At 41.2% G+C, this 27,842-nt stretch overlaps 1 protein-coding gene across 1 annotated transcript in view; it reads left to right on the forward strand.

Moving 5' to 3' along the window:
- The window catches only part of PIK3AP1 (phosphoinositide-3-kinase adaptor protein 1), a 399,421-nt gene that overhangs the window by 111,871 nt on the left and 259,708 nt on the right, over window positions 1–27,842 (forward strand). The window contains exon 3 of the mRNA XM_053691876.1: window positions 13,898–14,034. Within this exon, the coding sequence (XP_053547851.1) occupies window positions 13,898–14,034 (137 nt within the window). The remainder of the gene's footprint in view (window positions 1–13,897; window positions 14,035–27,842) is intronic.

Raw genomic sequence — 27,842 nt, forward strand, 5'->3', positions numbered from 1 at the left:
GACTGGGAGGGGAATACATCGCATAATGTACGTTAGCTTGGGTAGTAGCATCATTTTCAGAGCTGCAATTCTTCCCATCCAGGAGAGTTCGTCATATTTCTTTGCTCTCAGGTGTTTGTCAACCGCCTTCAACAAGGTGTGGTAGTTCTCATGGAGGACCGTCTCCTTGTCATGAGACAAGAAGACCCCAAGGTGCCGGATACCTCTAGTAGACCATTTGAAGGAGTATTGCTGTCGCAAGGTTCTCTGTTCTTGAAAATCTAAATGAATCGAGAACGCCTCCGTCTTGGCTACATTTATTTTGTAGTTAGAGAGTACACCGAATCTTTCAATAAGAGCCATCAGCGGTGGGAGTGATGAGGTCGGCTCGGCAATGAAAAGTGTAAGATCATCAGCGAATAATGCCACTTTTTGTACTGAATCATGCAGTAACAGACCCTGGATTTGGGTGTCCTGCCTAATGGCTTCCGCTAATGGTTCCATAACCATCGCAAAAAGGAGCGGCGACAGGGGGCATCCCTGCCTCGTTCCATTACGTATGTGTATCTTAGGGGAGCAAAAACCTAGCCCCTTAACCACCGCTGTGGGAAGGGTATATAGGGCCTCGACTGCCCTACAGAATGAGAGCGGGATCCCAAATGTTCTCAGAGTCTCAAACATATATTCCCATCTCACCCTGTCGAAGGCCTTTTCGGCATCCAATGACAGGGTGAGAAGGGGCAGGCCCATGTCGTGTGATTCAGCGAAGATGTTCAGCAGTCTACGGATATTGTCAGAGCCCTGTCTGCCTTGGACAAATCCGACTTGGTCTAGATGGATTATGGAAGGGAGGTGTTTCCCTAGTCTTGTCGCAAGAACTTTAGAATATATCTTGATGTCCACATTTATAAGGGAGATAGGCCTGTAGCTCCCGCATTCCTTGGGGTCCTTCCCTTCTTTAGGGATGGTCATAATAGTAGCCTCCAGGAATTCCCCTAACATCTTGCCTCCTTTAGCCACATCGTTAAACAGTCGGAGTAGAAGAGGAGAAAGAAGAGACACAAAGGTTCTGTAGAAGAGGGTAGAGAAGCCATCCGGACCAGGGGCCTTGTGGGGTTTAAGGGACAGGACGGCCGCCTTCACTTCCTCTAAGGTGAATGGTCTATCAAGGTCTGCTGCAGACTCTTCACTCAGCTGTGGTAGACGCAACTTGGTTAAGAATTGCCCCAACTCCCCACCACTCGCCGGTGGGTCATTAGAGCCACTGTCTAGATCATAAAGGATAGCATAATAGTCTGAGAAGGCTTGACCAATCTCCTTAGGAGAGCAGACCATGCCACGGCCAGAGTTGATGGCCGGGATCCTACTGGCAACCGCCCTATTACGAAGTTTGCGGGCCAAAAGCCTATCGGCCTTGTTCCCTTTACTATAGTATATTTGTTTTAATTTGAATAGGTTGGTTTGCACTTTTAAAAGCTCTCGTTTATTGATCTCAGACCTTATTGCCCCCACCTGGGTGGCAAGAGTGGGGTCCGGGGCTTTTTTGTTGGCCTTCTCTAGGAGCCTTAGTTCGGCATACAGCTTTGATAAGGGAATCTTATGAGCCGCTTTCCATTGGGCCTTTTTCTTTATGAAATGACCTCTCAAGTACGCTTTGAGGGTGGCCCAGACTATTTCAAGACTCGTATCTCCAGTGTCATTGTGTGCTAAGAAATCTAGGATGATTTCATTTAGAAGTGGAATCTCTGTTTCCGCGAGACACTGGTCTGGAAGCTTCCAGGACGGCCTACCGTCAGGGGACTGTAAGTCTAAGAGTTGGGCACTAACCATATCGTGGTCTGACCACGGACAGGGCCTGATCCTTGATCCAGCAAATTTGTCAAGTGTCCATGAGTCGCAGAGCAGATAATCCAACCGAGAGTATGAATTATGGGGCACCGAGTGGTGTGTGTAGTCTAGTTCGGTCGGAGCTAAACATCTCCAGACATCAAACAGTCCAAATTGATACATTAGCCTACGAAAGGCCATTGAGAGTGAAAGTAGGTTACGGTCGGTTGGGTGGTTTGTGTTTTTTTTCTTGTCTAGCACTGGGTTCCAGACCAAATTCAGATCGCCCCCCACCAAGAGATGTCCTCTCTTGATTGGATCTAGCTTGTTCAAGAATTTTCGGAGAAAGGGGATCTGTCCCGAATTCGGGGCATAGATGGAAGCCAACGTGTAGGGGGCTCCATTCAGGACACAAACTAGAATAAGGAACCTACCCTCAGGGTCTCGTTCAATATGATCTATCTTACAACTGACATCACGATGGATCATTATGGCAACCCCTCTTTTTTTTTTCGTATAGGAGGCAGTTTCACAGATCGGATATAAAGGGGAACTCCTGGGCTGTTTAAAGCCCCTTTCCCAGTGGGTCTCCTGCAAGAACATTAAGTGTATTTTGTGGGCGAATAGGTAGTGATGCAGGAGACTCCTTTTAGTAGGCGAGTTAAGTCCCTGGGCGTTCAGGGTGGCAGCCAAAACGGGAGCCATGTTATGAGCGGGCTCCTCCTGGGTAACAAATGAGGACCTCAATTGCGGGTAAGGGGAAAGGTTTTAGAGGGGGTGGCGCAGGTAAGTGGGGACGGGGGGATATGGGTGGGAAAAGGAGGGAGGCGGGTGTTGCAGCACTTCAGGCCACGAACAGGATGTCGTGAGGTTCAAGCGCTACTAGCGTATGTCGATGTGTATATAAACACTATCACAATGAGTGATCTCACAACTAACAGTTGGAGAGCACAACTATAGATATGTGGGGGGGGAGAGGCCAGCAGAGATAGCCGAGCCCCAGTCAGTCAGTTTGAAACGTGCAAGAATAGGGAGAGAGAGAGAGAGGGAAAGAGAGAGAAAGAGAAAACCCTTCCCCCCCTCTCTCTCGCCCCCAGTCACTATTGTAATTTTCTCGCTGTAAGCGAGGGTCTGACACTATATTACTGTAATGGGTGCACACCGTTATCTCTGGTATAAGGTTAAGAGAAAAATTGGGGTACGGGAAGTCTAATCTCAGGTCTGCAAGAATGAAGATTGGGGGGGAGAATGGAAGACTCGTGTGTTAGTCTGTACTTATGGGTCTCTGTCCATAATGTCTCCTCAAGGGTGGTTATATGTATACACGGTGCTCTTGTGGGGGAAGATATTCCAGGCCCCGAATTTCTGCTATTATGAACAGAGGTATTAGGATGAACAGCCCAAAGCAATAACAGGAAAAACAACAATAAACAACATCAACATCCTTATAAACAGACAATATATGATGGCCATCGTCAGTTCGCAGGGGCTATGCTTGGGGGGGGGTGTCGATCTTGTACCTTGGAGCTAATATCTCATGTGAGTCTGACGGCCACCAAGTTGAGAACTAATCTAATTCCTGGTTGATCAGGCACAGGTGGGGGGACTGTTAGTATAAATGGTATGAGATCAACACAGTCAATGGGGCATATGTTAAGGGTGTGTATGGATAGCTATAAATAATGTACTTAACATTAGGGATATTGGTCGCTAGTGGGGATTAAAAAAGTGTGCAACTCCTGACGATAGCCATCTGACCTTTGTGAGGTATATGCATAAATATCAGTCAGAACAGCAGCAACTTGAGGACCTGGTGGTCGCCAGGTTGAGGATTCTGAGCAAATATTGGTTTTTAGACATCTTATATAACTTGAGGTACATACATAAATACCAGTAAAAACATCAACAGAGTAAACAGTAACAACATGGATACAAATAACATCTCATAATGATGACCATCAGCCCAAAAGAACCAATTTAGGGATTATGTAGTTCAGGGAACTCAGGCTGTTATTTAATGGGAGATGAATGCCAAATAGGTGTTCAAGGGACCCCAGCTCCTGCCTATCCCAGTAAGGAGAGAGACAGCTACTTCAGTAGTTGTAGTTTAGAGGGGCAAGGATATTCAGGCATGCGTAGTCTTTTTTATTCTAGGTGCTGTGTTACCCAAGGCGGGGGTGTAAAGCTATTTACTGTACACGTTACCTCTTAGTTATTCCTCTTAACTGAAGATTAAGGCAAGCGCAACTCTAGATAGAGCGCACCTAAGCAATGGGGTGAAAAAAAGGGGGGTGGGGAATCACTTCTCTTACGTAGCACTCATTTATCTAGAGGGAGTAGGCAATCTAGAGTGGGAGTGTAGAGCTGTTGTTAATGTACTCTACTACCGTGGGATATCCCTTTAGTATAATTAGGGAAGGTGCCTCACTACGCAGTGGTCATCTAAGAAAGTGCTGGAACATAGTGAGCCACAGGTTACAACTTCGTTTGACTGGCCTTAATGAGTTAGATAAGTACAATTTACAGATAATTACAGGCACAAGGAGGTAGAGTAAGAAAGGGAGGGGAAAAGAAGGAAGAGAAGAAGAGTAGTTGAAAAAAAGAAAAAGGAAAAGAAAACAAGAAGGAAGTGGAGGGGAGGCGAGGAGAGGAGATAGCCAGAGAACATTAATGTAAAAAAGAGAAAACATCCATTATGTCTTAGCAGTCTCACCAATCTTCGTGTACCCTCGGTACACACGAGTCAGTCTCTGCAGTAATAAAGAGTCCCTCAATTGTAAGCCCCCAATTGGGGAGATAACTATATGCACATAAGAGCAATGACCAGGATGGAGTATCTCACGAGGGAGTGTCTCTAGTCTTAGAAATTGAGGTATTCCTCTGGTCACTGCTGGGTCTCTGTGGAAGGGAGCCCCACTCAGGGGCTGATGCTCTCAGGCCTCTACCAGGTACAATTGCTTGGGATGGTATCAGTGGGTCTTGTGGCAGTAGGCTCCATCTTTGAAGTAATTCCCTTGCCTGTTGAGGTGAGGATGCCGCATATTGTTGACCATCTTTATTGATGTATAGCTTGACAGGGAAGCCCCACCTGTATTTAATGCCCTTGTCTCTCAAGATTTTAGTGTAGGGTTGGTAATGTCTTCTTATCTGGAGAGTGTGGGGAGAGAGATCTTGGAAGACCTGAATGTCAGCATACTGCTCCGGGAGTGACTTGTCCCCTGCCAGGGCTCTCAGAAGTTTCTCTCGAAAAGTGTAATAATGTAGCCGGGCGACAACATCTCTTGGTTTATCGCCCTCGGCCGTCCTCGGCCTCAGGGCTCTATGGGCTCTATCGAGGAGCATCTCTTTCTCAATCTCCGGACCTAGGACTGCAACAAAAAAGTCTTGGAGGAATTTTTCGAGTTCCTGCAGGGGCACAGATTCAGGGATACCTTTCACCCTAATATTGTTGCGGCGAGTCCTATCCTCAAGGTCTGCAAGTTTGAGCTCGAGGTCAGTGATCTGCTCTGCCAGACTCTGCGAGTAATCTAAGAGATTGCCGTGGTCTACTCTGAGATCTTCCTGCTTGCGTTCCAGCGCATCTGTTCTTTCTCCTATAAGGGCTATGTCCCTTTTCAGATCAGCATGTCCCTTATCAAACTTCTTGGAGAGGGAGTCGTGATGCGAGGCCAGGAGCGACTTGATAGAGTCCATTAGGTTGTTATCAGTGTCAGCATCTTGGTGTTGTAGGCGGCCTGTGGCCTGGGAAAGTGTTGTTCTGATGCGAGCATCGTTAAGGCTGCTTGTGTCTGAGGCATCCTCTTCCGAGCCAGATTGTTGCCTGGATGTGTGTTGGCTAAAGTGGTCCGCCACTGTTCTTTTCGGAGTTTTGTGGGAATTTTGTTTTCTTTTAAAGGATTGTGGCATCTTGTGCTTTTGTAATTGTAGTGGCATGAGATATAAAAGGTAAATAGTGGGAAAAGTGAAAGACTGGTTTGCACTATAAAGAAATCAGCTTCAGGGCTGACTGGGGCTATGGCATCAATGCATAGAGCTAGCACATTGTTTGCACAGTTCCTGGCATCACATACAAATTGAAGCTGAGCTAGTTGATAGTTGTGCCGTGAGGCCTGGGAGCTGAGGTGGTTTTCACTAGGGTGTGTATTCTGGTCTAGTCTCTCCCCTGGGGAATTGTCCCCTTAGGACGATGTGGGAGAGGGTATAGGGGTATGACCCGCAGGCAATCAGGGCCGGCGGGAAAGGGAGGGGAGAGACCTGTGAGAGAGCTGTAGTGAAAAATGAAATCTGCACCTCTACTATCCTCCTGGGGTGTTAACACAGCGCACTCAAGCTTTAGAGTGCTGAGGCTTCAGTCTGAAATGAGAAGACAGTGGTCTATGGCAGGCCTGGAGGTCACTTGTTGAGTACTGTTTAAAATATGTAGGGAAGAATGGAAATGGAGCTTCCCTAAGTGACTGCACTCTTGACTGCTTTATGAGGATAAATTAGGAATAGTGGCACAAAAATAAAGAAAAATTAATAAGATAAAACTCAGTATATTGGGAGTGCTCTGTTAATTACTGGGGAATAAATGTCTCAGTCCCTGGGGTTTTTTGCAGTGCGAGAGGGTAGAGGTGATTGTGAGGTGTTTTTAAACCCTTATTCCTCTCAGTCTGGTGGTCGCTGAAGGGGTCTGGAGCCAGCACTTAATGTGTAGCCTGGTAGTGCCTCACAGACTTAGGCTGCAGAATCAGTACCCCATATATTATAGGATGGAGGCAGGGACCTCAATATATCCAGAGAGCAGGTATCATATGAGTCTATGGGGAATTGGCACTGTGTAGAGCTGTAGATGGGCCAAGTGTGCTTGTGTGATGAAGATTGCGCACTTACATGTGGGACAAGATGGCGCCAGCCCGCTCCTTGCAATTCAGCTGTCCTTAAGGATAACCCCTGTTCGAACGCAATCTCCTCACTGTAGGACCTACTCTGTGATTTGCCAGGGTCTGTACAGCTGGATCGCCACTTTTAGAGGCCTTTCCGGTCAGTTTGTTGTGATTGCGGGATCCGCTGTAGGCCGAAGCCCCGGCCTTTCCTGAATATGTGCCGGTTCTCCTCTTCCGGTAAATTAAAGGCTCGTACCGGAATGCTCCAAAACACGTCCAGAGAAGCGGACCACAGTTGGGCACTATCCCACTGCTAGTGGGGGAGAATTAACCCCAAATTATAGGCAGGATTGCCAGAAAATAGTGTAAATTTCACGGAGCTCTGGTGCTTAGCTTCTGCTCAGCTTGATGGCTTGCTCCGCCCCCCGAGCTGCTTTCTTTTTGTATTGAGGCAAGCTAAATAATGTGTTGTTATTGGATCGGAGGTTATAGGAGGTGGGAATAGCCGGGGAGAGCATTCTGCTCAGGTAGGGTGGGAGCTTCCCAGAAAAGCTCTTAAACACAAGGCAGGAAAGATGGAGGGTGCGTCTGGATTCCAGCGACAGCCAGTTTAGTTCTTTTAGCATGTCACAATGGTGGGTCCTGTAGTTACATTGTAGCACAAAGCGGCAGAACGAGTTATACAATGTATTAAGTTTATCAAGGTGAGTTTGCGGTGCAGGTGCGTATACTACGTCCCCATAATCAATGATTTGCATCAGCATTTGCTTTACAATCTTTTCCTTTACTGTAGGGCTGAGGCAGAATTTGTTTCTGTACAGGGCACATAGTTTTGGATAAAGTTTAGATGCAAGTTTTTCTATGTGGAAGCCAAAAGATAGATTGGGGTCTAACAACATACCCAAGTATTTGAAAGAGTGGACTGCGGTCAGTGTGCAATTGTATTTTGTTTTGATGCGTAGATGGGAATTTTGTAATTTGTGTAATTTAATTCCCGTTCCAAAGATCATTGTGACAGTTTTGTCAGTGTTTAGGAAGAGTTTATTTTTTAAGATCCACTTTTCTACCTCTGTGAACTGGTCTTGGAGCACTGCTTCAAGCTGTGGCAGATTGGAATTGTTTGCATAAATTACCGTGTCGTCTGCATACATGTGTACAGTTGAGGATTTGCAGACATTAGGCAGATCATTTATAAATAATGTGAATAGTAGGGGGCCGAGAATGGAACCTTGGGGAACACCACACGTGACTGGGAGAGGGAGGGAGTCACTGTTAGAAACGGAGACATACTGCGATCGATCCGATACATATGATTTAAACCAGGTTAACGGGCGATCAGCAATACCAGAGTTTTTTAGTTTGAGCAGTAGTAGGTCATGGTCTACTGCGTCAAAGGCCTTTGCAAAATCAAGGAAAATAGCTCCAATTAGGTCTCCTTGTTCCATGCCAGTTTGGATGTCATTGCAAACTTTTAGGAGGGCAGTTGTAGTGGAGTGATTTGGGCGAAAACCTGATTGATCAGATGTCAGATAGTTAGATTGTTGGTAATACTCACATAGTTGCGTATGAACGCATTTTTCTAAGATTTTTGACAATACTGGGAGCAATGATATAGGACAATAGTTAGAAACTAAGGTTAACTCCCCACTTTTATGGATAGGCACTACTCTTGCAGTTTTTCAAAGTTTGGGTATGTATCCAGGCACCAAGGATTCGTTAATTAGGGTTGTGATTTAGCAATTGCCGGCGCACTGAGCTTCAACAGCATTTCTGGGATTTGATCAGGTCCAGACTGGTTTTTCATTTTTAGATTATTAAGGTGTTTTTTAATGACATTGATGGATACAGGTCTAAAATTGAACTTCTCTATATTGGGTCTTTGCTGATTTAGTGGGGCCTGATCCACATTTGTAGTTTCAGGATGCGTGCCATTTATTAGTTTGTCAGGGTGGTGGAGCATCCGACAAAATAACTATTAAAGGCATTTGCTACTTCTAAGGGGAGTTGCAGGGTTTGGTTGTCCACATTGACAGTGGAGGGTTGGGAGTGGATTGGTGTATTTTGTAAGTTATTTATAGATTTTCCCAGAAATATTGGGCCTTGGCCAATTTTGTTTGTTTAGTGCATATATTTCACATTATCTATATACACAGTGATCATTCATAGAGCCAGTATGCTTGAACTTTGACCACAATGAATCCCGAAATTGGTACATTTGAATGAGGTCAGCTGTGATCCAATTCAAATGTGCTCCTTTTACTCTCACCTTACGCAGCGGTGAATGTAAATTCCAAACTTGTAGGAGTTCAGACTGAAAGAATTCAACTGCAGAGTCTAGATCTGGGATTAGGTTTAATCTGTGCCAGCGGAGGTTCTTGATGTCATTTAGAAATGATTGAATATTAAATTTTTTGAAGGACCTGGTGATTTTAACCTTGGGAGAGGATTTAGTTGCCTTTATTTTGCGCACACAGTACACTAAGCAGTGGTCACTGAAATTGTTAGGGAGAACACCTGCCTCCTGGATTCGGTCGGGAGAAGTGGAGAGAATCCAGTCGAGCACGGTGTGATTATGGCTTTTAATGTTTATGCGAGTTGGGGAGGAGATTAATAGCATTAGCTGCAAAGATTTAATCAGCGAGCGACATCTCCTGGTTGTGAAAAGGTTAATAAACACCTGTATAGGTGATTAGCTCCTCCCATTTGGGTATAAGATGTGTGGTATTGAGATGTTGTGTATACAACATGATTAAGGTTCATATGATGATGCCCCAATAAACATATTGTGAACCAGAGGAAGCTGTGCTGTTCGTGTATCTTTGTAGAGCCCTTGTAACGTGCATCTTTATGCATGAGTGCTGGACATTACACTTATGAAGCACAAAATAACATTCTCTTTAAGTATAATAATAATTTAATGTAATGGACAGAATAACAAAAGAGCAGTAGGGCTCAGGAGTGGTCACGTGCCTGGAGAACTATACAGCAATTGCAAGAATACTTATAACAATATTATACATTGTGCAAACGCTGCTACTATCTCTTGCATAAGTGCCACATAGTGTTCCAGGCATGTGACCACTACCTAGGTATTCTATTAAAGGATAGCTGTAGAATGAGGTACATTTAATAACAGAAGTAAATTGTATGCTCTAACTAAATCATAAAGGAAGAAAAATTGGGTGTTGGGTCCCTTTAATTAATTCAAGTGTCTGCATGTCTAATAGATTGGAACAATATAGAAAAGGAAACCTATAACCACCTGGGTTTTATCTGAAGCACGACTGGATCTGGGTCTGACGAGTAAACAAAGTAACAGGAAGTGAAATAAAATTAGCTCTGGTTTTCCTGCATATTTTACCCCTTGATTAAACCTATGATTGTGTATCACGCAGACTTGTTTATTTTATGTGCATAAAGCCTTGCTTACAGATCCCTGTATTAGTTTTACGCCCACTCTTGATGTCAGTAATATTAGCCATGTGAAATCAGCCCAGTCATAGCTATTCATGCTCACTGCTCACTGAACTAAACTAACTGACTTGTGAAGTCAGCCCAGTCAGAGCTATTCATGCTTACTGCTCACTGAACTAAACTAACTGACTTGTGAAGTCAGCCCAGTCAGAGCTATTCATGCTTACTGCTCACTGAACTAAACTAACTGACTTGTGAAATCAGCCCAGTCAGAGCTATTCATGCTCACTGCTCACTGAACTAAACTAAGTGACTTGTGAAATCAGCCCAGTCAGAGCTATTCATGCTCACTGCTCACTGAACTAAACTAACGGACTTGTAAAATCAGCCCAGTCAGAGCTATTCATGCTTACTGCTCACTGAACTAAACTAACTGACTTGTAAAATCAGCCCAGTCAGTGCTATTCATGCTTACTGCTCACTGAACTAAACTAACTGACTTGTGAAGTCAGCCCAGTCAGAGCTATTCATACTCACTGCTCACTGAACTAAACTAAGTGACTTGTGAAATCAGCCCAGTCAGAGCTATTCATGCTCACTGCTCACTGAACTAAACTAACGGACTTGTAAAATCAGCCCAGTCAGAGCTATTCATGCTTACTGCTCACTGAACTAAACTAACTGACTTGTAAAATCAGCCCAGTCAGAGCTATTCATGCTTACTGCTCACTGAACTAAACTAACTGACTTGTGAAGTCAGCCCAGTCAGAGCTATTCATGCTTACTGCTCACTGAACTAAACTAACTGACTTGTGAAGTCAGCCCAGTCAGAGCTATTCATGCTTACTGCTCACTGAACTAAACTAACGGACTTGTAAAATCAGCCCAGTCAGAGCTATTCATGCTTACTGCTCACTGAACTAAACTAACTGACTTGTAAAATCAGCCCAGTCAGAGTTATTCATGCTCACTGCACTAAACTAACTGACTTGTAAAATCAGCCCAGTCAGAGCTATTCATGCTCACTGCTCACTGAACTAAACTAACTGACTTGTGAAATCAGCCCAGTCAGTGCTTTTCATGATCACTGCTCACTGAACTAAACTAACTGACTTGTGAAATCAGCCCAGTCAGAGCTATTCATGCTCACTGCTCACTGAACTAAACTAACTGACTTGTGAAATCAGCCCAGTCAGCGCTTTTCATGCTCACTGCTCACTGAACTAAACTAACTGACTTGTGAAATCAGCCCAGTCAGCGCTATTCATGCTTACTGCTCACTGAACTAAACTAACTGACTTGTAAAATCAGCCCAGTCAGAGCTATTCATGCTTACTGCTCACTGAACTAAACTAACTGACTTGTAAAATCAGCCCAGTCAGTGCTATTCATGCTTACTACTCACTGAACTAAACTAACTGACTTGTGAAGTCAGCCCAGTCAGAGCTATTCATGCTTACTGCTCACTGAACTAAACTAACTGACTTGTAAAATCAGCCCAGTCAGAGCTATTCATGCTTACTGCTCACTGAACTAAACTAACTGACTTGTAAAATCAGCCCAGTCAGAGTTATTCATGCTCACTGCTCTAAACTAACTGACTTGTAAAATCAGCCCAGTCAGAGTTATTCATGCTCACTGCACTAAACTAACTGACTTGTAAAATCAGCCCAGTCAGAGCTATTCATGCTCACTGCTCACTGAACTAAACTAACTGACTTGTGAAATCAGCCCAGTCAGAGCTATTCATGCTCACTGAACTAAACTAACTGACTTGTGAAATCAGCCCAGTCAGTGCTATTCATGCTTACTGCTCACTGAACTAAACTAACTGACTTGTAAAATCAGCCCAGTCAGAGCTATTCATGCTTACTGCTCACTGAAGTAAACTTACTGAGTTGTGAAATCAGCCCAGTCAGTGCTATTCATGCTTACTGCTCACTGAACTAAACTAACTGACTTGTGAAATCAGCCCAGTCAGAGCTATTCATGCTCACTGAACTAAACTAACTGACTTGTGAAATCAGCCCAGTCAGATCTATTCATGCTTACTGCTCACTGAACTAAACTAACTGACTTGTGAAATCAGCCCAGTCAGAGCTATTCATGCTCACTGAACTAAACTAACTGACTTGTGAAGTCAGCTCAGTCAGAGCTATTCATGCTCACTGAACTAAACTAACTGACTTGTGAAATCAGTCCAGTCAGAGCTATTCATGCTCACTGAACTAAACTAACTGACTTGTGAAATCAGCTCAGTCAGAGCTATTCATGCTTACTGCTCACTGAACTAAACTAACTGACTTGTGAAGTCAGCCCAGTCAGAGCTATTCATCCTAACTGCTCACTGAACTAAACTAACCGAATTGTAAAATCAGCACAGTCAGAGATATTCATGCTTACTGCTCACTGAACTAAACTAACTGACTTGTGAAATCAGCCCAGTCAGAGCTATTCATGCTTACTGCTCACTGAACTAAACTAACTGACTTGTAAAATCAGCCCAGTCAGAGCTATTCATGCTCACTGCTCACTAAACTAAACTAAACTAACGGACTTGTAAAATCAGCCCAGTCAGAGCTATTCATGCTTACTGCTCACTGAACTAAACTAACTGACTTGTGAAATCAGCCCAGTCACAGTCAGAGCTATTCATGCTCACTGCTCACTGAACTAAACTAACTGACTTGTGAAATCAGCCCAGTCAGAGCTATTCATAGAAACATATAATTTGACGGTAGATAAGAACCAAAAAGGCACATCAAGTCTACCCATATTACATGTTACTTTTTCCATAGGATAGCCTTATGCATGTCCCAGGCATTTTTAAATTCGTTTACAGTCTTTGGCCTCTAGTTATCAAGCCGTCAACCTCAAATACGCTGGAATTCCGGACTCAGTCCGACGCAGATCGATTCTTACGTCACTCCAGATGTTCCTGTAGGCGGCGGATCCCATAGGAATAAATGGGAGTCTGACCATAGCAAAAGCTCATGTTCGCTGCTGCCCGACATCCGTTTGATTCCTATGGGAAGTGTGTACACCTAACACCCTAACATGTACCCCGAGTCTAAACACCCCTAATCTGCCCCCCCCCCTACACCGCCGCAACTAAATAAATGTATTACCCCCTAAACCGCCGCTCCCGGAGCCCACCGCCACCCTAATAAACTTATTAACCCCTAAACCGCCGCTCCTGGAGCCCACCGCCACTCTAATAAACTTATTAACCCCTAAACCGCAGCTCAGCCCAGTCAGTGCTATTCATGCTTACTGCTCACTGAACTAAACTAACTGACTTGTGAAGTCAGCCCAGGCAGAGCTATTTATGCTCACTGAACTAAACTAACTGACTTGAAAAATCAGCCCAGTCAGAGCTATTCATTCTTACTGCTCACTGAACTAAACTAACTGACTTGTGAAGTCAGCCCAGTCAGAGTTATTTATGCTTACTGCTCACTGAACTAAACTAAATGACTTGTGAAATCAGCCGAGTCAGTGCTATTCATGCTTACTGCTCACTGAACTAAACTAACTGACTTGTGAAGTCAGCCCAGTCAGAGCTATTTATGCTTACTGTTTACTGAACTAAACTAACTGACTTGTGAAATCAGCCCAGTCAGTGCTATTCATGCTTACTGCTCACTGAACTAAACTAACTGACTTGTGAAATCAGCCCAGTCAGTGCTATTCATGATTACTGCTCACTTTTTACACTTACTGCTCACTGAACTAAACTAACTAACTTGTAAAATCACTTTTTACACTTACTGTTCACTGACATAAACTAACTGACTTTGCATTTGTTTTAGATTCTGGCTGTGATTGTGTCACTGATACAGACACTGAATATTCAACCTATTTAGACCTATTCGAAAAAGGCTCAACCCCAGAATTATTTGAAAGTGGAAACCTGGTATCCATACAGCCTGAGAGGATACGATGCGGGGTGTGTATATTTCTTCATTATTTTTTATTTTGAAATAACTGTGACCTAGTAAAACTCACAGTAACAGAATGTGTGTCAAGAGTCTTTTGGGTTTTGATACCAATATTGTAAGAGTTAAACAGCAGTTAATTAGGCCCAGATTTACTCATTGGGCGAGATTACATATGCAGTGTTTTAATAGAATCTAGCGATCACATAAACGGTGCAGCAAACAAGTTACACGCGTATATTTTAGCCGTCGCCCGCATTTTTTACTCCCATAAACTAACATAGAACCAGCGTCGCAAGTCTGTATCATATATTCAGCACAAGGACTTACGTGTGCAGAATGGAGACATTTTACTCCATTTTCACCTCGCCACACATAGACAGATGCAGAAAGCCATGCGCTAACTATGAAAGTACCGTAACTCCCTGGAAACCTTAACAAATACCTAACGCATGCGCAATATCAACCTCTAAACCGTCATCCCCCCACATCGCAATAACTAATAAAAGTATTAACCCCTAATCCGCCAACCCCCACATCGCAAAGTACCTAATAAAAGACATTAACCCCTAAACTGCTATTCCCCCAAATCACAACTACTAATAAAAGTAATTAACCCCAAATCCGCCATCCCCCAACAATGCAATCCACTATATAAACATATTAACCCCTAAACTGCCAACCCCCAACAAAGCAAACAACATAATTAACCTATTAACACCTAAACGCCAACTCCCCACAACACAAACAACTAATTAACCTATTAACCTCTAAACCGTGAACCCCACACATCGCAATCTAATTACACTATTAACCCCTAATTCGCCAAACCTCCCCACAACGCAAAGTATTAATCTAATAACTAAGCCCCCTAACCTAACACCCCCTAAATTAACCCCAATTAAATTACAATTACATAAATTAAAAAAATAACTACATTAAAAATTAACAAATTACTAAAAATAAAAAACTTACGGCTAGATTACGAGTTCTTGTCGGTAAGCTGTGCGGTGCTAACGAGCATTTTTTCTCACTGCTCACTTAAGACAACGCTGGTATTACAGGTTTTTCTAAACCCAGCGTTAGCCGCAAAAAAGTGAGCGGAGAGCAAAATTTAGCTCCACATCTCACCTCAATACCAGCGCTGCTTACGTTAGCGGTAAGCAGGTAAAACGTGCTTGTGCACGATTTCCCCATAGGAATCAATGGGGCAGATTCGGCTGAAAAAAAAACTAACACCTGCAAAAAAGCAGCGTAAAGCTCCTAACGCAGCCCCATTGATTCCTATGGGGAAATACTTTTTATGTCTACACCTAACACCCTTACATGAACCCTGAGTCTAAACACCCCTAATCTTACACTTATTAACCGCTAAGCTGCCGCCCCCAATATCGTCGCCACCTGCATAATATTATTAACCCCTAATCTGCCGCTCCGGACACCGCCACCTACATTATACTTCTGAATCCCTAATCTGTCGCCCCCAACATCGCCGACACCTACATTATAGTTATTAACCCCTATTCTGCTGCCCCAATGTCATTGCAACCTACCTACAATTATTAACCCCTAATCTGCCGCCCCCAACGTCGCCACCACTATAATAAAATTATTAACCCCTAAATCTAAGTCTAACCCTAACACCCCATAACTTAAATATAATTTAAATACATCTAAATAAATATTCCTATCATTAAATAAACTATTCCTATTTAAAACTAAATACTAACCTATAAAATAAACCCTAAGATAGCTACAATACAACTAATAGTTACATTATAGCTATCTCAGGGTTTATTTTTATTTTACAGGCAAGTTTGTATTTATTTTAACTAGGTACAATAGTTATTAAATATTTGTTAACTATTTAATAACTTCCTAGTTAAAATAAATACAAACATATCTGTAAAATAAAACCTAACCTAAGTTACAATTACACCTAACACTACACTATAATTAAATTAATTATCTAAATGAACTACAATTAATTACAATTAAATTAACTAAATTACGAAAAAACACTAAATTACAGAAAATAAAATAATTAAAATTTTTTAAAACTAATTACACCTAATCTAATCCCCCTAATAAAATAAGAAAGCCCCCCAAAATAAAAAAAATCCCTACCCTATACTAAATTACAAATAGCCGTTAAAAGGACTTTTTGCGGGGCATTGCACCAAAGTTATCAGCTCTATTACCTGTAAAAAAAATACAATACCCCCCCAACATTACGACCCACCACCCACACACCCAACCCTACTCTAAAACCCACCAATCCCCCCTTAATAAAACCTAACACTACCCCCTTGAAGATCACCCTACCTTGAGACGTCTTCACCCAACCGGGCAGAAGTGGTCCTCCAGACGGTCCGAAGTTTTCATCCTATCTGGGCAGAAGAGGTCCTCCAGACGGCCAGAAGTTTTCATACAGGCGGCATCTTCTATCTTCATCCATCCGGAGCGGAGCGGGTCCATCTTCAAGACATCCGACGCGGAGCATCCTCTTCGTTCGACAGCGACTGGAACAATGACGGGTCCTTTGAATGACGTCATCCAAGATGGGGTCCCTTCAATTCCGATTGGCTGATAGAATTCTATCAGCCAATAGGAATTAAGGTAGAAAAAATCCTATTGGCTGATCCAATCAGCCAAAAGGATTGAAGTTCAATTGGATCAGCCAATAGGATTTTTTCTACCTTAATTCTGATTGGCAGATAGAATTCTATCAGCCAATTGGAATTGAAGGGACGGCAGCTTGGATGATGTCATTTAAAGGACCAGTCCGGATGGATGAAGATAGAAGATGCCACCTGGATGAAGACTTCTGGCCGTCTGGAGGACCTCTTCTGCCCGGATAGAATGAAGACTTCGGACCGTCTGGAGGACCACTTCTGCCCGGTTGGGTGAAGACGTCTCAAGGTAGGGTGATCTTCAAGGGGGTAGTGTTTAGAGTAGGGTTGGGTGTGTGGGTGGTGGGTTGTAATGTTGGGGGGTATTGTACTTTTTTTTTTTCCAATGCCCCGCAAAAAGCCCTTTTAAGGGCTATTTGTAATTTAGTATAGGGTAGGGATTTTTTTATTTTGGGGGGCTTTTTTATTTTATTAGGGGGATTAGATTGCGTGTAATTAGTTTAAAAAAATTGTAATTATTTTATTATTTTCTGTAATTTAGTGTTTTTTTCCCCCCGTAATTTAGTTTATTTAATTTAATTGTAATTAATTGTAGTTAATTTAGGTAATTTATTTAATTATAGTGTAATGTTAGGTGTAATTGTAACTTAGGTTAGGTTTTATTTTACAGGTATATTTGTATTTATTGTAACTAGGAAGTTATTAAATAGTTAATAACTATTTAATAACTATTGTACCTAGTTAAAATAAATATAAACTTGCCTGTAAAATAAAAATAAACCCTTAGATAGCTACAATGTAATTATTAGTTATATTGTAGCTATCTTAGGGTTTATTTTACAGGTAAGTATTTAGTTTTAAATAGGAATAATTTATTTAATACTATTAATTTTATTTAGATGTTTTTAAATTATTTAAGTTAGGGGGTGTTAGGGTTAGGGTTAGACTTAGATTTAGGGGTTAATAACTTTATTATAGTGGCAGCGACGTTGGGGACGGCAGATTAGGGGTTAATAATTGTAGGAAGGTGTCGGCAATGTTAGGGATGGCAGATTAGGGGTTAATAATATTTAACTAGTGTTTGCAATGCGGGAGTGCGGCGGTTTAGGGGTTAATATATTTATTAAAGTGGTGGCAATGTACGGTCGGCAGATTAGGGGTTAAAATTTTTATTTAAGTGTTTGCGATGTGGGGGGGCCTCGGTTTAGGGGTTAATAGTAGTTTATGTGTGTTAGTCTACTTTTTAGCACTTTAGTTAAGAGTTTTATGTTACGGCGTTAGCCCATAAAACTCTTAACTACTGACTTTTAAATGCGGTAGGAGTCTTGACAGGAGAGGGTGTACCACTCACTTTTTCCAAGACTCGTAATACCGGTGTTATGAAAATCCCATTGAAAAGATAGGATACGCAATTGACATAAAGGGATTTGCGGTATGCTCGAATCGCGGAAAAAAAAGTGAGCGGTACACCTGTACCTGCCAGACTCGTAATACCAGCGGGCGTTAAAAAGTAGTGTTGGGACCTCTCAACGCTGCTTTTTAAGCCTAAACGCAAGACTTGTAATCTAGGCATTTATTACTTAAACAAAAACCTAACATTACAAACAATAAAAAATCTAACATTACAGAAAATAATAAACTAAATCATCCAAAATAAAAAAAAGTTTTTCCTAATCTAATACCACTTTAAAAACAAAAAAGCCACCCCAAAATAAAAAAATGAATCTAACAATAAACTACCAACAGCACTTAAAAGGGATTTTGTAGGGCATTGCCCTAAGTTTAACAGCTCTTTTACTAAAAAAAAATACAAAGTAACCCCTAAAATTACAACCACCCACCCAACCCCCAAAAATAAAAAACGCCTAACATAAAAAAACCCGAATCTACCCATTGGCCCTTAAGGGGCATTTGTATGGGTATTGCCCTTTAAAGGGCAATCAACTCTTTTACTGCCCATAAAAATAAAATAAGCCCTAATCTAACAACAACAAAAAACACCCCCCAAAAAAACTAAAAAAACTAACACTTACCCCAAAATAGGTACTCACCATTGTCTGGAGATCCATCTTCTTTCCACCGGTGAAAGGTCTTCTTCCATGCGGCTCCATCTTTACACATTGCGGGCCCATCTTCTTTCTGGAGGCGCGGAACGGTCATCGGAATGCACGAGGAGCGATCATCGGTGGCGGCGGTCCCCAGCGATGTGGAGGTCCTCTTCATGCAATCGTCCGCCGCACACTAAAGATTGAATGCAAGGTAGCCCTTTAATATTGGGGTACCTTGCATTCCTATCGGCTGTAAATTTTAAATCAGCAAATAGGATGAGAGCTGCTTACATCCTATTGGCTTATCAAATCAACCAATAGGATGTAAGCAGCTCTCATCCTATTGGTTGATTTGAAATTTGCAGCCAATAGGAATGCAAGGTACCCCAATATAAAAGAGGACCTCCACATCACCGCATGAAGAGGACCTCCACATTGCCAAGGACCCCCGCCGCCTATGACCGCTCCGCACATCCGATGACCTATCCGTGCCTCTGCAAAGAAGAAAGAAGACCTTTCACCGGCAGAAAGAAGATGGAAGCTTTTTTTATTTTTTAGGGTGTTTTTTTAGATTAGGGCTTTTTTTATAGGTAGTAAAAGATTTAAGGGCAATGCCCATACAAATGCCCCTTTAGGGACAATGGGTAGAATAGTTTTTTTTTTAGTTAGGTGTTTTTATTTTGGGGGGTTGGGTGGGTGTAATTTTAGGGTACTTTGTATTTTTTTTAGTAAAAGAGCTATTAAACGTAGGCCCTTTTAAGGGCTATTGGACGTTTATTAGATTAGATTTAGGATTTTTTTTTATTTTGGGGTGGCTTTTTTGTTTTTAAGGGGGTATTAGATTAGGAATACTTTTTTATTTTGGATAATTTAGTTTATTTTCTGCAATGTTAGATTTTTTTTATTATTTGTAATCTTACGCCTAGATTTAGAGTGTGGCGTTAGCCATCAAAAGCAGCGTTAAGGGGTCCTAACGCTGCTTTTTAACGCCCGCTGGTATTTAGAGTCAGCCAGGAAAGGGTCTACCGCTCACTTTCTTTCCGCGACTCGAGGCTACTGCAGATCCCCTTACGTCAATTGCGTATCCTATCTTTTCAATGGGATTTGCCTAATGCTGGTATTACGAGTCTTGGAAGAAGTGAGCGGTAGAGCCTCTACCGACAAGACTCCTACCGTCAAAAAAGTCAGTAGTTAAGAGTTTTATGGGCTAACGCGGGAACATAAAGCTCTTAACTACTGTGCTATAAAGTACACTAACACCCATAAACTACCTATGAACCCCTAAACCGAGGCCCCCCCACATCGCAAACCCTATAATAACATTTTTTTAACCCCTAATCTCCCGCTCTGGACACCGCCGCAACCTACATTATAGCTATGAACCCCTAATCTGCTGCCCCTAACATCGCTGACACCTACATTATATTTATTACCCCCTAATCTGCCCCTCCCAAACGTCGCCGCCACCTACCTACACTTATTAACCCCTAATCTGTCGACCGGACCTCGCCACCACTATAATAAATGTATTAACCCCTAAACCGCCGCACTCCCGCCTAGCAAACACTATAATTAATTGTATTAACCCCTAATCTGCCCTCCCTAACATCGCCGCCACCTACCTACAATTATTAACCTCTAATCTCACGCCCCCAATGTCACCGCTACTATAATAAAGTTATTAACCCCTAAACCTAAGTCTAACCCTAACCCTAACACCCCCCTAAGTTAAATATAATTTAAATTAATCTAAATAAATTTACTATAATTAAATAAATTATTCCTATTTAAAACTAAATACTTACCTATAAAATAAACCCTAATATAGCTACAATATAACTAATAGTTAAATTGTAGCTATTTTAGGATTTATATTTATTTTACAGGCAACTTTGTATTTATTTTAACTAGATACAATAGCTATTAAATAGTTAATAACTATTTAATAGCTACCTAGTTAAAATAATTACAAAATTACCTGTAAAATAAATCCTAACCTAAGTTACAAATATACCTAACACTACACTATCAATAAATTAATTAAATAAATTACCTGCAATTATCTAAACTAAAATACAATTCAATAAACTAATCTATAATACAAAAAAAAACCAAACACTAAATTACAGAAAAAAAAAAATTACAAGAAGTTTAAACTAATTACACCTAATCTAAGCCCCCTAATAAAATAAAAAAGCCCCCAAAAATAATAAAATGCCCTACCCTATTCTAAATTACAAAGTAATCAGCTCTTTTACCAGCCCTTAAAAGGGCTTTTTGCGGGGCATTGCCCCAAAGTAATCAGCTCTTTTACCTGTAAAAAAAATACAACCCCCCCAACATTAAAACCCACCACCCACATACCCCTACTCTAACCCACCCAAACCCCCTTAAATAAACCTAACGCTAACCCCCTGAAGATCTCCCTACCTTGAGTCGCCTTCACTCAGCCGAGCCGAATTCTTCAACCAAGCGAAGCAAGAAGAGGTCCTCCATCCAGTAGAAGTCTTCATCCAAGTGGGGCAAGAAGAGGTCCTCCATCCGGTAGAAGTCTTCATCCAAGCGGCGTCTTCTATCTTCATCCATCTGGAGTGGAGCAGAGCCATCTTCCATCCAGCCGACGCGGAGCCATCCTCTACAACCGACGGACTAACGACGAATGACGGTTCCTTTAAGGGACGTCATCCAAGATGACGTCCCTCGAATTCCGATTGGCTGATAGGATTCTATCAGCCAATCGGAATTAAGGTAGGAAAAATCTGATTGGCTGATTCAATCAGCCAATCAGATTGAAGTTCAATACGATTGGCTGATCCAATCAGCCAATCAGATTGACCTCACATTCTATTGTCTGTTCCGATCAGCCAATAGAATGCGAGGTCAATCCGATTGACTGATTGGATCAGCCAATCAGATTTTTCCTATCTTAATTCCGATTGGAACCGTCATTCGTTGTTAGTCCGTCGGTTGAAGAGGGTGGCTCTGCGTCGGCTGGATGGAAGATAGCTCCACTCCGGATGGATGAAGATAGAAGACGCCGCTTGGATGAAGACTTCTACAGGATGGAGGAGCTCTTCTTGCCCCGCTTGGATGAAGACTTCTACCGGATGGAGGACCACTTCTTGCTCCGCTTGGATGAAGAATTCGGCTCGGCTGAGTGAAGACGACTCAAGGTAGGGAGATCTTCAGGGGGTTAGTGTTAGGTTTATTTAAGGGGGGGTTGGGTGGGATAGAGTAGGGGTATGTGGGTGGTGGGGTTGTATTTTTTTTACAGGTAAAAGAGCTGATTACTTTGGGGCAATGCCCCGCAAAAAGCCCTTTTAAGGGCTGGTAAAAGAGCTGATTACTTTGTAATTTAGAATAGGGTAGGGCATTTTATTTTTTGGGGGGGCTTTTTTATTTTATTAGGGGGCTTAGATTAAGTGTAATTAGTTTAAACTTCTAATTTTTTTTTCTGTAATTTAGTGTTTTGTTTTTTTTGTATTATAGATTAGTTTATTGAATTGTATTTTAGTTTAGATAATTGCAGGTAATTTATTTAATTAATTTATTGATAGTGTAGTGTTAGGTATATTTGTAACTTAGGTTAGGATTTATTTTACAGGAAATTTTGTAATTATTTTAACTAGGTAGCTATTAAATAGTTATTAACTATTTAATAGCTATTGTACCTAGTTAAAATAAATACAAAGTTGCCTGTAAAATAAATAAAAATCCTGAAATAGCTACAATGTAACTATTAGTTATATTGTAGCTATATTAGGGTTTATTTTATAGGTAAGTATTTAGTTTTAAATAGGAATAATTTATTTAATTATAGTAAATTTATTTAGATTAATTTAAATTATATTTAACTTAGGGGGGTGTTAGGGTTAGGGTTAGACTCAGGTTTAGGGGTGAATAACTTTTTTATAGTAGCGGTGACATTGGGGGCGTGAGATTAGGGGTTAATAATTGTTGGTAGGTGGCTAACGCAGCCATTCAGACAACTCTAAATACCAGCGTTGTCTTAAGGGTGCGCTGGGAAAAAAAGGAGCGTTAGCACCACGGGTCTTTACCGACAAAACTCTAAATCTAGGCGTTAGTTTTTTATTTTAATTTAATCTTAGTTTTTTTTTTTGTTTACTGTAATGTTAGGATTTTTTATTTTGGGTAATGCTATTATTTTTAATAATTAAACGGCTAGATTACGATTTTTGTCGGTAAAGCTGTGCGGGGCTAAAGAGCAGTTTATGCTCAACGCTCACCTAAAGACATCGCTGGTATTCGTTTTTTGTTTTTTTAAACCCGGTGTTAGCCTCAGGAAAGTGAGCGGAGAGCAAAATTTTGCACCACATCCCACCTCAAAACCAGCGCTGCTTACGGTAGTGCACAATTTCCCCATAGGTATCAATGGGGCAGAACTGGCTGAAAAAAAGTCTAACACCTGCAAAAAAACAGCGTTCAGCTCCTAACGCAGCCCCATTGATTCCTATGGGGAAACACATTGTATGTCTACACCTAACACCCTAAAATGAACCCGAGTCTAAACACCCCTAATCTTACACTTATTAACCCCAAATCTGCCATCCCCGACATCGCTGACACCTGCATTATAGTATTAACACCTAATCTGCCGCTCCGGACACTGCCGTCACCTACATTATAGTTATGAACCCCTAATCTGCTGCCCCCAACATCGCCGACACCTACATTATATTTAGTTACCCATAATCTGCTGCCCCCAAATGTCGCCGCAACCTAACTACACTTATTAACCCCTAATCTGCCGCCCCCAACATTGCCGCCACTATATTAAATGTATTAACCCCTAAAAATAAGTCTAACCCTAACCCCCCTAACTTAAATATAAAATTTAGATAAATCGAAATAAAATAACTACAATTAACTAAATTATTCCTATTTAAAACTAAATACTTACCTATAAAATAAACCCTAAGATAGCTACAATATAACTAATAGTTACTTTGTAGCTAGCTTAGGTTTTTTTTTTATTTTACAGGCAACTTTGTATTTATTTTAACTAGGTAGAATAGTTATTAAATAGATATGAACTATTTAATAACTACCTAGTTAAAATAAAGACACATTTACCTGTAAAATAAAACCTAAACTAAGTTACAATTACACCTAACACTACACTATAATTAAATTAATTCCCTAAATTAACTACAATTAAATACAATTATCTAAAGTACGGAAAAAAACAACAACACTAAATTACAGAAAATAATAAAATAATTAAAAAAAATTAAACTAATTACACCTAATCTAATCCCCCTAATAAAATAAAAAAGCCCCCCAAAATAATAAAAAGCCCTACCCTATACTAAATTACAAATAGCCCTTAAAAGGGCCTTTTGCGGGGCATTGCCCTAAAGTAATCAGCTCTTTTACCTGTAAAAAAAGTACAATACCCCCCCAACATTAAAACCCACCACCCACACACCCAACCCTACTCTAAAACCCACCCAATCCCCCCTTAATAAAACCTAACACTAACCCCTTGAAGATCACCCTACCTTGAGAAGTCTTTACCCAACCAGGCCGAAGTCCTCAACAAAGCCGGGGAAAGTAGTCCTCCAGACGGGCAGAAGTCTTCATCCAAGCAGGGCAGAAGAGGTCCTCCAGACGGGCAGAAGTCTTCATCCAGATGGCATCTTTTATCTTCATCCATCCGGTGCGGAGCGGCTCCATCTTCAAGACATCCGACGCAGAGCATCCTCTTCAAACAACGTCCAACTGAAGAATGAAGGTTCCTTTAAATAACGTCATCCCAGATGGCATCCCTTCAATTCCGATTGGCTGATAGAATTCTATCAGCCAATCGGAATAAAGGTAGAAAAAATCCTATTGGCTGATGCAATCAGCCAATAGGATTGAAGTTCAATCCTATTGGCTGATCCAATCAGCCAATAGGATTGAGCTGGCTTTCTATTGGCTGATTGGATCAGCCAATAGAATGCGAGCTCAATTCTATTGGCTGATTGCATCAGCCAATAGGATTTTTTCTACCTTAATTCCGATTGGCTGATAGAATTCTATCAGCCAATCGGAATAAAGGTAGAAAAAATCCTATTGGCTGATGCAATCAGCCAATAGGATTGAAGTTCAATCCTATTGGCTGATCCAATCAGCCAATAGGATTGAGCTGGCTTTCTATTGGCTGATTGGATCAGCCAATAGAATGCGAGCTCAATTCTATTGGCTGATTGCATCAGCCAATAGGATTTTTTCTACCTTAATTCCGATTGGCTGATAGAATTCTATCAGCCAATCGGAATTGAAGGGATGCCATCTTGGATTACGTCATTTAAAGGAACCTTTATTCTTCAGTTGGACGTCGTTTGAAGAGGATGCTCCGCGTCGGATGTCTTGAAGATGGACCCGCTCCGCTCCGGATGGATGAAGTAGAAGATGCCCGTCTGGAGGACCTCTTCTTTCCGGCTTGGATGAAGAATTCTGCCCGTCTGGAGGACCACTTCGCTCGACTTCATTGAGGACTTCGGCCCGGTTGGGTGAAGACTTCTCAAGGTAGGGTGATCTTCAAGGGGTTAGTGTTAGGTTTTATTAAGGGGGGATTGGGTGGGTTTTAGAGTAGGGTTGGGTGTGTGGGTAGTGGGTTTTAATGTTGGGGGGGTATTGTACTTTTTTTTCTAGGTAAAACAGCTGATTACTTTGGAGCAATGCCCTGCAAAAAGCCATTTTAAGGGCTTTTTGTAATTTAGTATAGGGTAGGGCTTTTTATTTTTTTGGGGGGCTTTTTTATTTTATTAGGGGGATTAGATTAGGTGTAATTAGTTTAAAAAAATTTGTAATTATTTTATTATTTTCTGTAATTTAGTGTTTTGTTTTTTTCGTAATTTAGATAATTTTATTTAATTGTATTTAATTGTAGTTAATGTAGGGAATTAATTTAATTATAGTGTAGTGTTAGGTGTAATTGTAACTTAGTTTAGGTTTTATTTTACAGGTAAATTTCTATTTATTTTAACTAGGTAGCTATTAAATAGTTAATATCTATTTAATAACTATTGTACCTAGTTAAAATTAATACAAAGTTGTCTGTAAAATAATAATAAACCCTGAGATAGCTACAATGTAACTATTAGTTATATTGTAGCTAGCTTAGGGTTTATTTTATAGGTAAGTATTTAGTTTTAAATAGGAATAATTTATTTAATGATAGTAATTTTATTTAGATTTATTTAAATTATATTTAAGTTAGGGGGTGTTAGGGTTAGGGTTAGACTTAGGTTTAGGGGTTAATACATTTAATATAGTGGCAGAGAACGTTGGGGGCAGCAGATTAGGGGTTAATAAATGTAGGTAGGTGGCGGCGATGTTAGGGACGGCAGATTGGGGTTAATAAAATTTAACTAGTGTTTGCGAGGCGGGAGTGCAGTGGTTTAGGGGTTAATATATATATTAAAGTTGCAGCGATGTCCGGTTCGGCAGATTAGGGGTTAAAATTTTTATTTAACTGTTTGCGATGTGTGGGGGCCTTGGTTTAGGGGTTAATAGGTAGTTTATGGGTGTTAGTGTACTTTTTAGCACTTTAGTTAAGAGTTTTATGCTACAGCGTTAGACCATAAAACTCTTAACTACTGACTTTAATACCAGCGGGCATTAAAAACAAATACTTAGCAGCGTTGGGACCTCTCAACGCTGCTTTTTAACCCTAACGCAAGACTCGTAATCTAGCCATATGTTTTTTATTTTTGGTAATTATTAATTAATTTTGAAGGTAGATAGTATTTTGTTATTTTTTGTTAGTGTGTTTTAATTGGGGTTAACTTAGGGGGTGTTAGGTTAGGGGGCTTAGTTATTAGATTAATACTTTGCGTTGTGGGGGGTTGGCGGTTTAGGGGTTAATAGTGTAATTATGTAGATTGTAATGTGGGGGGTTGGCAGTTTAGAGGTTACTAGATTTATTAGGTAGTTTTGGAGGATGTCGGATTAGGGGTTAATTACTTTTAATAGTAGTTGCTTTGTGGGGGATGGCGGATTAGGGGTTAATTACTTTTAATAGTAATTTGCGTTGTTGGGGGATGGTGGATTAGGGGTTAATACTTCTAATAGTAGTTGCGATGTGGAGGGATGGCGGATATAGGGATTTTGACGTGTCGGTTTATTTATTTTTTAGACGGGTTAGATATTACGTGGGATTTCAACTTTAATTTTTTTTAAATTATGCGCCGGCAGATCATATACTGCTTTAAGTCACTGGTGACTCCAGAAATGTGTATTTACGCACATTTCTGAACCTTGCCAGTTCGTTCGACTTACGTCAGTATATCATCTGCCGGCGCCGTTTATGTGATTCACCCAATGTGCAAGGTGAACTTATGGACAACAGGGGTTTCACCAGTTGCGCTGAAACTTACGCCGCATATGTAATCTTGCCCATTATATCCATACAAGGGAATGATTTAGTCCTTGTTACCCCTCAGTCATGTTACCAAAGGCATGTGACCTAGCAACAGATTACAAACACATCTGCAATAGATCCCTTGGTGTAACATCTTATTGTTCTGGGTTGGCAAGGCTGTGCCCAGTGGCAGTTCTAGAACTTAAAGGGACATGAAACTCATTATTTTTTTCATGATTCAGGTAGAGAATACCATTTTAAACAACATTCCAATTTACTATTATTATTGAATTTAATTCATTCTTCAGATATCCTTTGTTGAAGAAATAGCAATGCACATGGGTGAGCCAATCACATGAGGCATCTATGTGCAGCCACCAATCGGCAGCTGCTGAGCCAACTTAGCTATGCTTTTCAACAAACAATATCAAGAGAATGAAGCAAATTAGATAACAGAAGTACATTTGGGGGGTTAATTGGGTGGTGTAGACACAGCACATATAATACACATAGGCTGTGCCAGGCTGAATAGAAGATAACTATGTATAGCTCACATCACTATAGGAGCTAGCTGAACATATCCAATGAGGCATGTATGTGCAGCCACCAATCTGCAGGAGCTCCCAGAAGTGCACTGCTGCGCCTGAGCCTACCTAGATATGCTTTTCAACAAAGGATACCAAGAGAATGAATTAAATTTGATAATAGATTTAAAATGGCTGTTCTACGTGAGCCATGAAAGTTACACTTTACTGTCCATTTCACAC

Source organism: Bombina bombina, chromosome 9 (genome assembly GCF_027579735.1).
Source record: "Bombina bombina isolate aBomBom1 chromosome 9, aBomBom1.pri, whole genome shotgun sequence".
Lineage (NCBI taxonomy): Eukaryota > Metazoa > Chordata > Amphibia > Anura > Bombinatoridae > Bombina > Bombina bombina.